This window comes from Salvelinus alpinus, chromosome 4 (genome assembly GCF_045679555.1).
Source record: "Salvelinus alpinus chromosome 4, SLU_Salpinus.1, whole genome shotgun sequence".
Lineage (NCBI taxonomy): Eukaryota > Metazoa > Chordata > Actinopteri > Salmoniformes > Salmonidae > Salvelinus > Salvelinus alpinus.
This window is the reverse complement of record NC_092089.1, coordinates 97,477,920-97,492,740: the sequence shown is the minus strand read 5'-3', so window position 1 is coordinate 97,492,740 and position 14,821 is coordinate 97,477,920. Positions and strand designations below refer to the sequence as shown.

Genomic DNA, 14,821 nt, shown 5'->3' with positions numbered 1-14,821 from the left:
GAAATAGTGAGTGTCAGGGAAGCGAGTAAGATAGAGAGAGAGAAAGAGAGAGAGAGAGTCAGAGAGAGAGAGACAGAGAGCGAGAGAGTCAGAGAGAGAGAGAGAGACAGAGAGAGAGTCAGAAAGAGAGAGAGAAGAGAGTAAGAGAGAGAGAGAGTCAGGGAGAGAGCGAGAGAGAGCGAGAGAGAGAAAGAGAGAGAGAGAGTCAGAGAAAGAGGGGACGCAGCGAGAGCAGATAAGAAAATCCAAGGCTCAGTGAGTCGTAGTTAATAGTTAAAACCAAATCATGGGGGACTTTTCTTTCGGTATAAATATTCTTTATTCATTCACTGGCAAAGCTGATTAGGCTGATCACATTCATTTTGTCAGATTATGTAACTGTAGCTAGCTGTGTAGCAGGTCTCTCTGTATTATAAGGGTCTGTAGTTAGCTGTGTAGCAGGTCTCTCTCTGTATTATAAGAGTCTGTAGCTAGCTGTGTAGCAGGTCTCTCTCTATATTATAAGAGTCTGTAGCTAGCTGTGTAGCAGGTCTCTCTCTGTATTATAAGAGTCTGTAGTTAGCTGTGTAGCAGGTCTCTCTCTGTATTATACGGGTCTGTAGCTAGCTGTGTAGCAGGTCTCTCTGTATTATAAGGGTCTGTAGCTAGCTGTGTAGCAGGTCTCTCTCTGTATTATAAGAGTCTGTAGTTAGCTGTGTAGCAGGTCTCTCTCTGTATTATAAGAGTCTGTAGTTAGCTGTGTAGCAGGTCTCTCTGTATTATAAGAGTCTGTTGCTAGCTGTGTAGCAGGTCTCTCTCTGTATTATAAGGGTCTGTAGTTAGCTGTCTAGCAGGTCTCTCTCTGTATTATAAGGGTCTGTAGTTAGCTGTGTAGCAGTTCTCTCTCTGTATTATAAGAGTCTGTAGTTAGCTGTGTAGCAGGTCTCTCTGTATTATAAGGGTCTGTAGTTAGCTGTGTAGCAGGTCTCTCTCTGTATTATAAGGGTCTGTAGTTAGCTGTGTAGCAGGTCTCTCTCTGTATTATAAGGGTCTGTAGTTAGCTGTGTAGCAGGTCTCTCTCTGTATTATAAGAGTCTGTAGCTAGCTGTGTAGCAGGTCTCTCTCTGTATTATAAGGGTCTGTAGTTAGCTGTGTAGCAGGTCTCTCTCTGTATTATAAGAGTCTGTAGCTAGCTGTGTAGCAGGTCTCTCTCTGTATTATACGGGTCTGTAGCTAGCTGTGTAACAGGTCTCTCTCTGTATTATAAGAGTCTGTAGCTAGCTGTGTAGCAGGTCTCTCTCTGTATTATGCGGGTCTGTAGCTAGCTGTGTAACAGGTCTCTCTCTGTATTATAAGAGTCTGTAGCTAGCTGTGTAGCAGGTCTCTCTCTGTATTATAAGAGTCTGTAGCTAGCTGTGTAGCAGGTCTCTCTGTATTATAAGAGTCTGTAGTTAGCTGTGTAGCAGGTCTCTCTCTGTATTATAAGGGTCTGTAGCTAGCTGTGTAGCAGGTCTCTCTATATTATAAGAGTCTGTAGTTAGCTGTGTAGCAGGTCTCTCTCTGTATTAGAAGAGTCTGTAGTTAGCTGTGTAGCAGGTCTCTCTCTGTATTATAAGAGTCTGTAGTTAGCTGTGTGGCAGGTCTCTCTGTATTATAAGAGTCTGTAGTTAGCTGTGTGGCAGGTCTCTCTCTGTATTATAAGAGTCTGTAGTTAGCTGTGTAGCAGGTCTCTCTCTGTATTATAAGAGTCTGTAGTTAGCTGTGTTGCAGGTCTCTCTCTGGTCTACTCTGCCTCTCATTCATCTTCACATCACAACTTAAACTAAGCTGAGATCAACTCCCAACTGTCCCAGGATCATCCAGTAGAAATGGAATGAATGGAATGTTACAAAGCAAAATGTACAAAATGGCTTATTTAAAAAAATATAGAATTTCACGAAAGGAAGTTTCTTCTGGTGTATCAGTTAGAGCCTTTGTACTGTTCAAATCCATGTTCTGCTTATCCTGCCAACTAGGAAGTGTGTCCACCTGCCTCATCCTGTCCACTTACCTCCGAGGCCTTGTCTGAACTCCGCCTAATTATCTCAATGTAGGGGAAACACTGGGAGGGCTGTGTTCTGTTGGCCGGGGGTAGTGCCTGTCTCAGTGCCTCCAACAGTACCTCTGTGTCATTAGATTGTCGCTGTGCCCCAGCCCAAGGTTGCTGTGTCATAGAGGTGTGTGCCAGGTCGGAAGCAGGTGGCCGGCTGCTTCTCTGGCCAGCGCTGGGCAGCTGTGAGGAGGCCTGCAGGTCTAGTGTAACCAAGGGAACCACAGGGTGGAGGTGTGGGCAGTGTCCAAAACCTCGAGACTAGAGCCAAAGGTCAAGGACGCTCTCATTGGCACTCTATTACCTATATAGTGCACTACTTTTGACCAGGGCCCATAGGGAATAGGGTGTACTACTTTTGACCAGGGCCCATAGGGTAGTGCACTACTTTTGACCAGGACCCATAGGGTAGTGCACTACCTTTAACCAGGGCCCATAGGGTAGTGCACTACCTTTAACCAGGGCCCATAGGGTAGTGCACTACTTTTGACCAGGACCCATAGGGTAGTGCACTACCTTTAACCAGGACCCATAGGGTAGTGCACTACCTTTAACCAGGGCCCATAGGGAATAGGGTGTACTACTTTTGACCAGGGCCCATAGGGAATAGGGTGCACTACTTTTGACCAGGGCCCATAGGGAATAGGGTGTACTACTTTTGACCAGGGCCCATAGGGTAGTGCACTACTTTTGACCAGGACCCATAGGGTAGTGCACTACCTTTAACCAGGACCCATAGGGTAGCGCACTACTTTTGACCAGGGCCCATAGTGTAGTGCTCTACTTTTGACCAGGGCCCATAGGGAATAGGGTGTACTACTTTTGACCAGGGCCCATAGGGAATAGGGTGCACTACTTTTGACCAGGGCCCATAGGGAATAGGGTGCACTACTTTTGACCAGGGCCCATAGGGAATAGGGTGCACTACTTTTGACCAGGGCCCATAGGGAATAGGGTGCACTACTTTTGACCAGGGCCCATAGGGAATAGGGTGCACTACTTCTCACCAGGGTCCATAGGGAATAGAGTGCACTACTTCTCACCAGGGTCCATAGGGAATAGAGTGCACTACTTTTGACCAGGGCCCATAGGGAATAGGGTGCACTACTTCTCACCAGGGTCCATAGGGAATAGGGTGCACTACTTCTCACCAGGGTCCATAGGGAATAGGGTGCACTACTTCTCACCAGGGTCCATAGGGAATAGGGTGCACTACTTCTCACCAGGGTCCATAGGGAATAGGGTGCACTACTTCTCACCAGGGTCCATAGGGAATAGGGTGCACTACTTCTCACCAGGGTCCATAGGGAATAGGGTGCACTACTTCTCACCAGGGTCCATAGGGAATAGGGTGCACTACTTCTCACCAGGGTCCATAGGGAATAGGGTGCACTACTTCTCACCAGGGTCCATAGGGAATAGGGTGCACTACTTCTCACCAGGGTCCATAGGGAATAGGGTGCACTACTTCTCACCAGGGTCCATAGGGAATAGGGTGCACTACTTCTCACCAGGGTCCATAGGGAATAGAGTGCACTACTTCTCACCAGGGTCCATAGGGAATAGGGTGCACTACTTCTCACCAGGGTCCATAGGGAATAGAGTGCACTACTTCTCACCAGGGCCCATAGGGAATAGGGTGCACTACTTCTCACCAGGGTCCATAGGGAATAGGGTGCACTACTTCTCACCAGGGTCCATAGGGAATAGGGTGCACTACTTCTCACCAGGGTCCATAGGGAATAGGGTGCACTACTTCTCACCAGGGTCCATAGGGAATAGAGTGCACTACTTCTCACCAGGGTCCATAGGGAATAGGGTGCACTACTTCTCACCAGGGTCCATAGGGAATAGGGTGCACTACTTCTCACCAGGGTCCTGTTCTCTCAGAACCATTTTGTGTTGGATTTTGAACTTCGGCAAAAGAGTTGGGTCGTAAATCAGACTTGCACTACTTGGTGATTTGACAGATATTAGCAATAGAAGCCCGGTGGTATGTTCATCTCCTATTGTGCTGTTCCTGGTTCTGAATACCTAAATAACAGGCACTGTTCTGCATCAAAAAGGGGCTTAGGTGGTTGGCGTGGCAGAGGGGCGTGACAGAGGGGCGTGGCATGGGGCGTGGCATGGGCGTGGCAATGGGTGTGGTCAGCCCATCCCATGCCAGAAATGTTGAGATAATTTTAGAGGCCCCCGTCTTTGCGGTATGTAGGCATGACTAGTTATGTCAAGAGATCAGAAGGACTGAAAGGAATTCAATAGTTGAGTGTTTTTTTTCTGAAATTGGATGAAAATCTGTTTAATAACAACACACAGCTTCAGTAATGGCTGAGTGAAGAATGTCTGGGGTTGTGGGAAATGGGTGATCAGCAGTACCTCTTCGTTCCCCCTCTCATCATGTGTCTGCTGGGAAGTGGGCTGCCTATACAATGCGTCACCAGAGAATCGACTTCTCTAAATTGAAAACATATATCATTTTCTGTCACTTGATTCTGCAGAGAGAAAATAAAAACCCAGATGTAAACCACAAGAGGTTGGTTGGAATCAGTAGAAGTAAAGAACAAGATATTTAAGGCCTCAGGTTACTAGGCTCAGCTATTTAAGGCCTCAGGTTACCAGGCTCAGCTATTTAAGGCCTCAGGTTACCAGGCTCAGCTATTTAAGGCCTCAGGTTACCAGGCTCAGCTATTTAAGCCCTCAGGTTACCAGGCTCAGCTATTTAAGGCCTCAGGTTACCAGGCTCAGCTATTTAAGGCCTCAGGTTACCAGGCTCAGCTATTTAAGCCCTCAGGTTACCAGGCTCAGCTATTTAAGGCCTCAGGTTACCAGGCTCAGCTATTTAAGGCCTCAGGTTACCAGGCTCAGCTATTTAAGCCCTCAGGTTACCAGGCTCAGCTATTTAAGGCCTCAGGTTACCAGGCTCAGCTATTTAAGGCCTCAGGTTACCAGGCTCAGCTATTTAAGGCCTCAGGTTACCAGGCTCAGCTATTTAAGGCCTCAGGTTACCAGGCTCAGCTATTTAAGGCCTCAGGTTACCAGGCTCAGCTATTTAAGGCCTCAGGTTACCAGGCTCAGCTATTTAAGGCCTCAGGTTACCAGGCTCAGCTATTTAAGGCCTCAGGTTACCAGGCTCAGATATTTAAGGCCTCAGGTTAACAGGCTCAGATATTTAAGGCCTCAGGTTACCAGGCTCAGCTATTTAAGGCCTCAGGTTACCAGGCTCAGCTATTTAAGGCCTCAGGTTACCAGGCTCAGATATTTAAGGCCTCAGGTTACCAGGCTCAGATATTTAAGGCCTCAGGTTACCAGGCTCAGCTATTTAAGGCCTCAGGTTACCAGGCTCAGCTATTTAAGCCCTCAGGTTACCAGGCTCAGCTATTTAAGGCCTCAGGTTACCAGGCTCAGCTATTTAAGGCCTCAGGTTACCAGGCTCAGCTATTTAAGGCCTCAGGTTACCAGGCTCAGCTATTTAAGGCCTCAGGTTACCAGGCTTAGCTATTTAAGGCCTCAGGTTACCAGGCTCAGCTATTTAAGGCCTCAGGTTACCAGGCTCAGCTATTTAAGGCCTCAGGTTACCAGGCTCAGCTATTTAAGGCCTCAGGTTACCAGGCTTAGCTATTTAAGGCCTCAGGTTACCGATATTTAAGGCCTCAGGTAACCAGGCTCAGATATTTAAGGCCTCAGGTTACCAGGCTCAGCTATTTAAGGCCTCAGGTTACCAGGCTCAGCTATTTAAGGCCTCAGGTTACCAGGCTCAGATATTTAAGGCCTCAGGTTACCAGGCTCAGATATTTAAGGCCTCAGGTTACCAGACTCAGCTATTTAAGGCCTCAGGTTACCAGGCTCAGCTATTTAAGGCCTCAGGTTACCGATATTTAAGGCCTCAGGTTACCAGGCTCAGCTATTTAAGGCCTCAGGTTACCAGGCTCAGCTATTTAAAGCCTCAGGTTACCAGGCTCAGCTATTTAAGGCCTCAGCTTACCAGGCTCAGCTATTTAAGGCCTCAGGTTACCAGGCTCAGCTATTTAAGGCCTCAGGTTACCGATATTTAAGGCCTCAGGTTACCAGGCTCAGCTATTTAAGGCCTCAGGTTACCAGGCTCAGCTATTTAAGGCCTCAGGTTACCAGGCTCAGCTATTTAAGGCCTCAGGTAACCAGGCTCAGCTATTTAAGGCCTCAGGTAACCAGGCTCAGCTATTTAAGGCCTCAGGTTACCAGGCTCAGCTATTTAAGGCCTCAGGTTACCAGACTCAGCTATTTAAGGCCTCAGGTTACCAGGCTCAGCTATTTAAGGCCTCAGGTTACCAGGCTCAGCTATTTAAGGCCTCAGGTTACCAGGCTCAGCTATTTAAGGCCTCAGGTAACCAGGCTCAGCTATTTAAGGCCTCAGGTTACCAGGCTCAGCTATTTAAGGCCTCAGGTTACCAGGCTCAGCTTACCAGGCTCAGCTATTTAAGGCCTCAGGTTACCAGGCTCAGCTATTTAAGGCCTCAGGTTACCAGGCTTAGCTATTTAAGGCCTCAGGTTACCAGGCTCAGCTATTTAAGGCCTCAGGTTACCGATATTTAAGGCCTCAGGTAACCAGGCTCAGATATTTAAGGCCTCAGGTTACCAGGCTCAGCTATTTAAGGCCTCAGGTTACCAGGCTCAGCTATTTAAGGCCTCAGGTTACCACGCTCAGATATTTAAGGCCTCAGGTTACCAGGCTCAGATATTTAAGGCCTCAGGTTACCAGACTCAACTATTTAAGGCCTCAGGTTACCAGGCTCAGCTATTTAAGGCCTCAGGCTACCAGGCTCAGATCCGGAGAAATCTAGTGGCTACATTGACTGTTTGTTTAGCGAATGGGGCTGGACTCAGAACATGTTCTGACACACTAGTTCTGGCACGGACTCATGTTGTCGTGTGATTCCTTTGTGGAACGCGCGTGTTTGCAGAACACTGATGAAAACTGAGATGTGTTTGTCAATCTCGTCATTGCATCCATCCACACTCTGAAACTCTGGCTTCCTGTATCAGTCTGGGGGTGGGTGGGCTCTCCATCAGAAATTACAGACCTCATAATGACCATGCTGTATTCACAAATGCATTATAATATGAATGGCTTGTGATTTAGAGATTATAACTGAATAACCTGTATCATGACTGACTAGCCTGTATCATGACTGACTAACATGTATCATGACTGACTAGCCTGTATCTAGCCTGTATCATGACTGACTAGCCTGTATCATGACTGACTAGCCTGTATCATGACTGACTAGCCTGTATCATGACTGACTAGCCTGTATCATGACTGACTAGCCTGTATCATGACTGACTAGCCTGTATCATGACTGACTAACCTGTATCATGACTGACTAGCCTGTATCATGACTGACTAGCCTGTATCATGACTGACTAGCCTGTATCATGACTGACTAGCCTGTATCATGACTGACTAGCCTGTATCATGACTGACTAGCCTGTATCATGACTGACTAACCTGTATCATGACTGACTAACCTGTATCATGATTGACTAACCTGTATCATGACTGACTAACCTGTATCATGTCTGACTAGCCTGTATCATGACTGACTAACCTGTATCATGACTGACTAACCTGTATCATGATTGACTAACCTGTATCATGACTGACTAACCTGTATCATGACTGACTAACCTGTATCATGACTGACTAACCTGTATCATGTCTGACTAACCTGTATCATGACTGACTAGCCTGTATCATGACTGACTAACCTGTATCATGACTGACTAACATGTATCATGACTGACTAGCCTGTATCTAGCCTGTATCATGACTGACTAGCCTGTATCATGACTGACTAACCTGTATCATGTCTGACTAACCTGTATCATGACTGACTAACCTGTATCATGTCTGACTAACCTGTATCATGACTGACTAACATGTATCATGACTGACTAGCCTGTATCTAGCCTGTATCATGACTGACTAGCCTGTATCATGACTGACTAGCCTGTATCATGACTGACTAGCCTGTATCATGACTGACTAGCCTGTATCATGACTGACTAGCCTGTATCATGACTGACTAGCCTGTATCATGACTGACTAACCTGTATCATGACTGACTAGCCTGTATCATGACTGACTAACCTGTATCATGTCTGACTAGCCTGTATCATGACTGACTAACCTGTATCATGACTGACTAGCCTGTATCTAACCTGTATCATGACTGACTAGCCTGTATCTAACCTGTATCATGTCTGACTAGCCTGTATCATGACTGACTAACCTGTATCATGTCTGACTAGCCTGTATCATGACTGACTAGCCTGTATCATGTCTGACTAGCCTGTATCATGACTGACTAACCTGTATCATGACTGACTAGCCTGTATCATGACTGACTAGCCTGTATCATGACTGACTAACCTTAACCATTAGTGGGGGAAATGCTAACCCAATATCAGCATATAGGGGCACCGTCACCCTACACCCCATGACACAGCTCAGGCAACACTGGTTGGCTCACCTTTGTGTTGATCTCTCCTACAGGTGGTCTCTCTGGGGAAGAACGCCCGTGGATACCACTACATCCTGTCTAACTTGGTGAGTCAACATACAGTACCAGTCAAAAGTTGGGACACACCTACTCATTCAAGGGTTTTTATTTATTTTTACAATTTTCTACATTGTACATCAAAACAATGAAATTACACATATGGAATCGTGTGGTAACCAAAAAAGTGTTAAACAAGTCAAAATATATTTTAGAATTAATATTCTTCAAAGTACTCACCCTTTGCCTTGATGACAGCTTTGAACACTTGGCATTCTCTCAACCAGCTTCATAAGGAATGTTTTTCCAACAGTCTTGAAGGAGTTCCCACATATGCTGAGCACTTGTTGGCTGCTTTTCCTTCATTCTGCGGTTCGACTCATCCCAAACCATGTCAATTGGGTTGAGGTTGGGTGATTGTGGAGGCCAAGTCATCTGATACAGCACTCCATCACTCTCTGTCTTGGTCAAATAGCCCTTACACAGCCTGGAGGTGTGTTGGGTCATTGTCCTGTAGAAAAACAACTGATAGTCCCACTAAGCCCAAACCAGATGGGATGGCGTATCGCTGCAGAATGCTGTGGTAGCCATGCTGGTTAAGTGTGCCTTGAATTCTAAAAAAACCACAAAGTGGTACCAGCAAAGCTGAGGTGCAGTTAATTCTAATTAACTTATCCTTGGCAGCAGAGGTAACTCTGGGTATTCCTTTCCTGTGGCGGTCCTCATTAGAGCCAGTTTCATCATAGCTCTTGATGGTTTTTGCGACTGCACTTGAGTAGATATGGGCTTTTATCAAGTTCTTGAAATTTTCCGTATTGACTGACCTTCATGTCATAAAGTAATGATGGACTATCGTTTCTCTTTGCTTATTTGAGCCGTTCTTGCTATAATTTGGACTTGGTATTTTACCAAATAGGGCTATCTTCTGTATACCACCCCTACTATGTCACGACACAACTGATTGGCTCAAACGGATTAAGAAGGAAAGAAATTCCACAAATTAACTTTTAAAAATGCACTACCTCATGGAGCTGGTTGAGAGAGTGCCAAGAGTGTTCAAAGCTGTCATCAAGGCAAAGGGTGGCTACTTTGAAGAATCTAAAATCTAAAATATATTTTGATTTGTTTAACACTTTTCTGGTTACTACATGATTCTATATGTGTTATTTCATAGTGTTGATGTCCTCACTATTATTCTACAATGTAGAAAATAGTACAAATAAAGAAAACCCTTGAATTAAAAAGTGTGTCCAAACTTTTGACTGGTTCTGTATACAGTTGAGGTCGGAAGTTTACATACACCTTAGCCAAATACATTTAATAAACTCAGTTTTTCACAATTTCTGACATTTAACCCTAGTAAAAGTGCCATGTCTTAGGTCAGTTAGGATCACCACTTTATTTTAAGAATGGGAAATGTCAGAATAATCGTAGAGAGAATGATTTATTTCAGCTTTTATTTCTTTCATCACATTCCCAGTGGGTCAGAAGTTTACATACACTCAATTGGTATTTGCTAGCATTGTCTTTAAAGTGTTTAACTTGGGTCAAATGTTCCGGGTAGACTTCCACAAGCGTCCCACAATAATTTGGGTGAAATTTGGTCCATTCCTCCTGACAGAGTGTTACGGTGGTCGTGAGGAAAGACAGACCAAGGCGCAGCGTGATTTGAGTTCCACATATTTATTTAAAGTGAAACTTCTAAAAAAAACAATAAACAAACACCGACCGTGAACTAACACAGCGCACATCAGCAATCAACAAAACAATATCCCACAAAGCAGGTGGGAGAAAAGGGCTTCCTAGATATGATCCCCAATTAGAGGCATCGATTACCAGCTGCCTCTAATTGGGAACCATACAAACCAGCAACATAGAAAATAAATGACTAGAACACCCCCTTAGTCACGCTCTGACCTTAAGAACCGAGGGCTCTCTATGGTCAGGGCGTGACACAGAGCTGTTGTAACTGAGTCAGGTTTGTAGGCCTCCATGCTCGCACATGCTTTTTCAGTTCCGCCCACACATTTTCTACGGGATTGAGGTCAGGGCTTTGTGATGGCCACTCCAATACCTTGACTTTGTTGTCCTTAAGCCATTTTCCTACAACTTTGGAAGTAAGCTTGGGGTCATTGTTCATTTGGAAGACCCAAGATTTAACCTCCTGACTGATGTCTTGAGATGTTGCTTCAATATATCCACATAATTTTCCCCCTCATGATGCCATTTATTTTGTGAAGTGCACCAGTCCCTCCTACAGCAAGGCACCCCTACAACATGATGCTGCCACCCCCGTGCTTCACGGTTGGGATAGTGGTCTTCGGCTTGCAAGTCTCCCCCTTTCTCCTCCAAAACATAACGATGGTCATTATGGCCAAACATTTCTAATTTTGTTTCATCAGACCAGAGGACATTTGTCCAAAGAGTACGATCTTTGTCCCCATCTGCATTTGCAAAGCGTAGTCTGGCTTTTTTATGGCAGTTTAGGAGCAGTGGCTTCTTCCTTGGTGGGCGGCCTATAAGGTTATGTCAATATAGGACTCGTTTTGGATACAGATACTTTTGTACCTGTTTCCTCCAGCATCTTCACAAGGTCTTTTACTGTTGTTCTGTGATTGATTTGCACTTTTCGCACCAAAGTACGTTCATCTCTAGGAGACAGAACGCGTCTCCTTCCTGAGCGGTATGACGGCTGTGTGGTCCCATGGTGTTTATACTTGCGTACTATTGTTTGTACAGATGAACGTGGAAACTTCAGGCGTTTGGAAATTTCTCCCAATTATGAACCAGACTTGAGGAGGTCTACAATTTTTTTTCTGAGGTCTTGGCTGATTTCTTTCGATTTTTCCATGATGTCAAGTAAAGAGGCACTGAGTTTGAAGGTAGGCCTTGAAATACATCCACAGGTACACCTCCAATTGACTCAAATTATGTCAATTAGTCTATCAGAAGCTTCTAAAGCCATGACATCATTTATTTGAATTTTCCACGCTGTTTAAAGGCACATTCAACTTGGGGTATGTAAACTTCTGACCCACTGGAATTGTGATACAGTGAATTATAAGTGAAATAATCTGTCTGTAAACAATTGTTGGAAAAATGACTTGTGTCATGCACAAAGTAGATGTCCTAACCGACTTGCCAAAACTATAGTTTGTTAACAAGAAATTTGTGGAGTGATTGACAAACAAATTTGAATGATTCCAACCTAAGTATATGTAAACTTCCGACTTCAACTGTATATATATATATATATATATACTGTATATACACTCTGTATTCCGACATTGCTTCTTCCTAATATTTCTATATATCTTTATTCCATTATTTTACTTTATAGATTTGTGTGTATTGATAAATATTACTCCACTGATAGAGCTAGGAACATAAGAATTTCTCTACACTCTCAATCACATCTGCTAAATTCTAAGAAACAGTAGGGCAGCCTTTCTCAATATTTCTCAATATTTCCATGGTTCCTTGCCTCCTATCTCCTTGCCTCCATCTCAAAATGCATTGGAGAACAAGGTCATAGGGGAGGGACATAGTGACATCTAGTTTTCATTACAATACTTTTCAACCATGTGGATAGAGTGTCTGATCTGCTGTCGTCAGAGGGATAAAGTGGAAACTTATAGTTTCAGGTTGACTCCTGTATTATTAAGATGAGAGCAAGGGCCAGCCCTCTCCTCTCCTTACCTCTCCCATTCCTCTCCCCTCTCCTCTCCTTTCCTCTCCCATTCCCCTCCCCTCTCCTCTCCTTTCCTCTCCCATTCCCCTCCCCTCTCCTCTCCTTTCCTCTCCCATTCACCTCCCCTCTCCTCTCCTTCCTCTCCCATTCCCCTCCCCTCTCCTCTCCTTCCTCTCCCATTCCCCTCCCCTCTCCTCTCCTTCCTCTCCCATTCCCCAGCCCTCTCCTCTCCTCTCCCATCCCCCCCCCCTCTCCTCTCCTTTCCTCTCCCATTCCCATCCCCTCTCCTCTCCTTTCCTCTCCCATTCCCCTCCCTTCTCCTCTCCTTTCCTCTCCCATTCCCCTCCCCTCTCCTCTCCTTTCCTCTCCCATTCCCCTCCCCTGTCCTCTCCTTTCCTCTCCCATTCCCCTCCCCTCCCCTCTCCTTTCCTCTCCCATTCCCCTCTCCTCTCCTTTCCTCTCCCTTTCCCCTCCCCTCTCCTCTCCTTTCCTCTCCCATTCCCCTCTCCTCTCCTCTCCTTTCCTCTCCCATTCCCCTCCCCTCTCCTTTCCTCTCCCATTCCCCTCCCCTCTCCTTTCCTCTCCCATTCCCCTCCCCTCTCCTCTCCTTTCCTCTCCCATTCCCCAGCCCTCTCCTCTCCTTTCCTCTCCCATTCCCCTCCCCTCTCCTCTCCTTTCCTCTCCCATTCCCCATTCCCCATTCCCCATTCCCCAGTCCTCTCCTCTCCTCTCCTCTCCTCTCCTCTCCTCTCCTCTCCTCTCCTCTCCTCTCCCCTCCTCTCCTCCCCTTTCCTCTCCCATTCCCCTCCCCTCTCCTCTCCTTTCCTCTCCCATTCCCCTCCCCTCTCCTCTCCTTTCCTCCCCCATTCCCCTCCCCTCTCCTTTCCTCTCCCATTCCCCAGCCCTCTCCTTTCCTCTCCCATTCCCCTCCCCTCTCCTCTCCTTTCCTCTCCCATTCCCCTCTCCTCTCCTCTCCTCTCCTCTCCTCTCCTCTCCTCTCCTCTCCTCTCCTCTCCTCTCCTCTCCTCTCCTCTCCTCTCCTCTCCTCTCCTCTCCTCTCCTCTCCTTTCCTCCCCTCTCCTCTCCTTTCCTCTCCCATTCCCCTCCCCTCCTCTCCTGTCCTGTTGTTCTCTCTCCGCTGTGTCCCTGACTTTAAAAGTCCCCATTATGCACAAGTCACGGACACATGCCCTTGTACTCCATAACACGACGCTGTACTCTGAAACTAGCAATTTGACCATGAAAAGAAAGCTCACTCTGACATGACTCCAGGAGGCACCGTGTAATTTGACGGCAGTTGGAGCCGCCGGCTTGTCAGAATACATTACAATACGTTTGATTCTCTGGGAGGACGGACTGAGCCATCAACCAGGGGAAAACGTGTTGTTGTGTTGTTGTACCATATCTTAATTCCGTTGCGCAGTGCTGTATGTAGAAGAGACACTGTTCACATCATCTTGACAAAGAAACATAGACCTCCATTTTATCATGGCTGAAAATAAAATTGTATTCCTTTCTGTAACTATTGACTACCTTGTAGGGTCTAATACTCTTCACTGAGTTACATTGAGAAGCTAGATTTATGACATCGTTCCTCGTGCAACATTCAGGGAGGAGGGTTTTCAACTCCCAAAACACACTTTCAAGGTGATTCCTTTAACATTTTCTTGGAAACGTTATGCTTTTGGACCCTGAATTCCCTCTGTTTCTCTGTCTCTATCGCTCTCTGTCTGTCTCTCTCCCTCTGTTTCTCTCTCTGTCTCTCCCTCTGTTTATCTCTCTGTCTCTCTCCCTCTGTCTCTCTCTCTGTCTCTCCCCCTCTGTCTCTTTCCCTCTCTCCCTCTATTTCTCTCTCCCTCTGTCTCTCTCTCTGTCTCTCGCACTCTGTTTCTCTCTCTGTCTCTCGCACTCTGTTTCTCTCTCTGTCTCTCACTCTGTTTATCTCTCTGTCTCTCTCCCTCTGTCTCTCTCCCTCTGTCTCTCCCCCTCTGTCTCTTTCCCTCTCTCCCTCTATTTCTCTCTCCCTCTGTCTCTCTGTCTCTCACCCTCTGTTTCTCTCTGTCTCTCACTCTGTCTTTCTGTCTGACTCTCTCACTCTGTCTCTCTGTCTCCCTCTATCTCTGTCTCTTGCCCTCTGTTTCTCTCCCTGTCTTTCTCCCTCTGTCTCTCTGTTTCTCTCTCTCTCTCCCCCTGCCTCTCTCCCTCCATCCTTCTCTCCCTGTCTCCGTCCATCCCTCCCTCCTCTCTCTCTGATGTCAGGGTTTCTCCAATGTGAGCTTGGACAAGGTCTTCCTAGGCGGGGCCAACATATCAGGCTTCCAGATAGTGAGCCCTGAGAACCCCATCGTTCAACAGTTCCTACAGCGCTGGGAGAGACTGGATGAAAGGGAATTCCCAGAGGCCAAGAACACTCCGCTCAAGGTATCTACTGCAGACTACAGAACAGCAGCCAAGCCTTTCATGATGTGCTGTTAAGAATGCAAAACTGAATGTATCCATCTCTTTTCTTGGATAGAGAGCTCTCCC

The 14,821-nt window shown here is 46.2% G+C and overlaps 1 protein-coding gene across 2 annotated transcripts in view; it reads left to right on the top strand.

Annotated features, from left to right (window-relative positions):
- Window positions 1–14,821, top strand: part of LOC139574756 (glutamate receptor 3-like) — a 328,769-nt gene that overhangs the window by 201,678 nt on the left and 112,270 nt on the right. For both annotated transcript variants that reach the window (XM_071399624.1, XM_071399622.1), the window contains exons 5-6: window positions 8,601–8,654; window positions 14,555–14,716. In XM_071399624.1, the coding sequence (XP_071255725.1) occupies window positions 8,601–8,654; window positions 14,555–14,716 (216 nt within the window). The remainder of the gene's footprint in view (window positions 1–8,600; window positions 8,655–14,554; window positions 14,717–14,821) is intronic.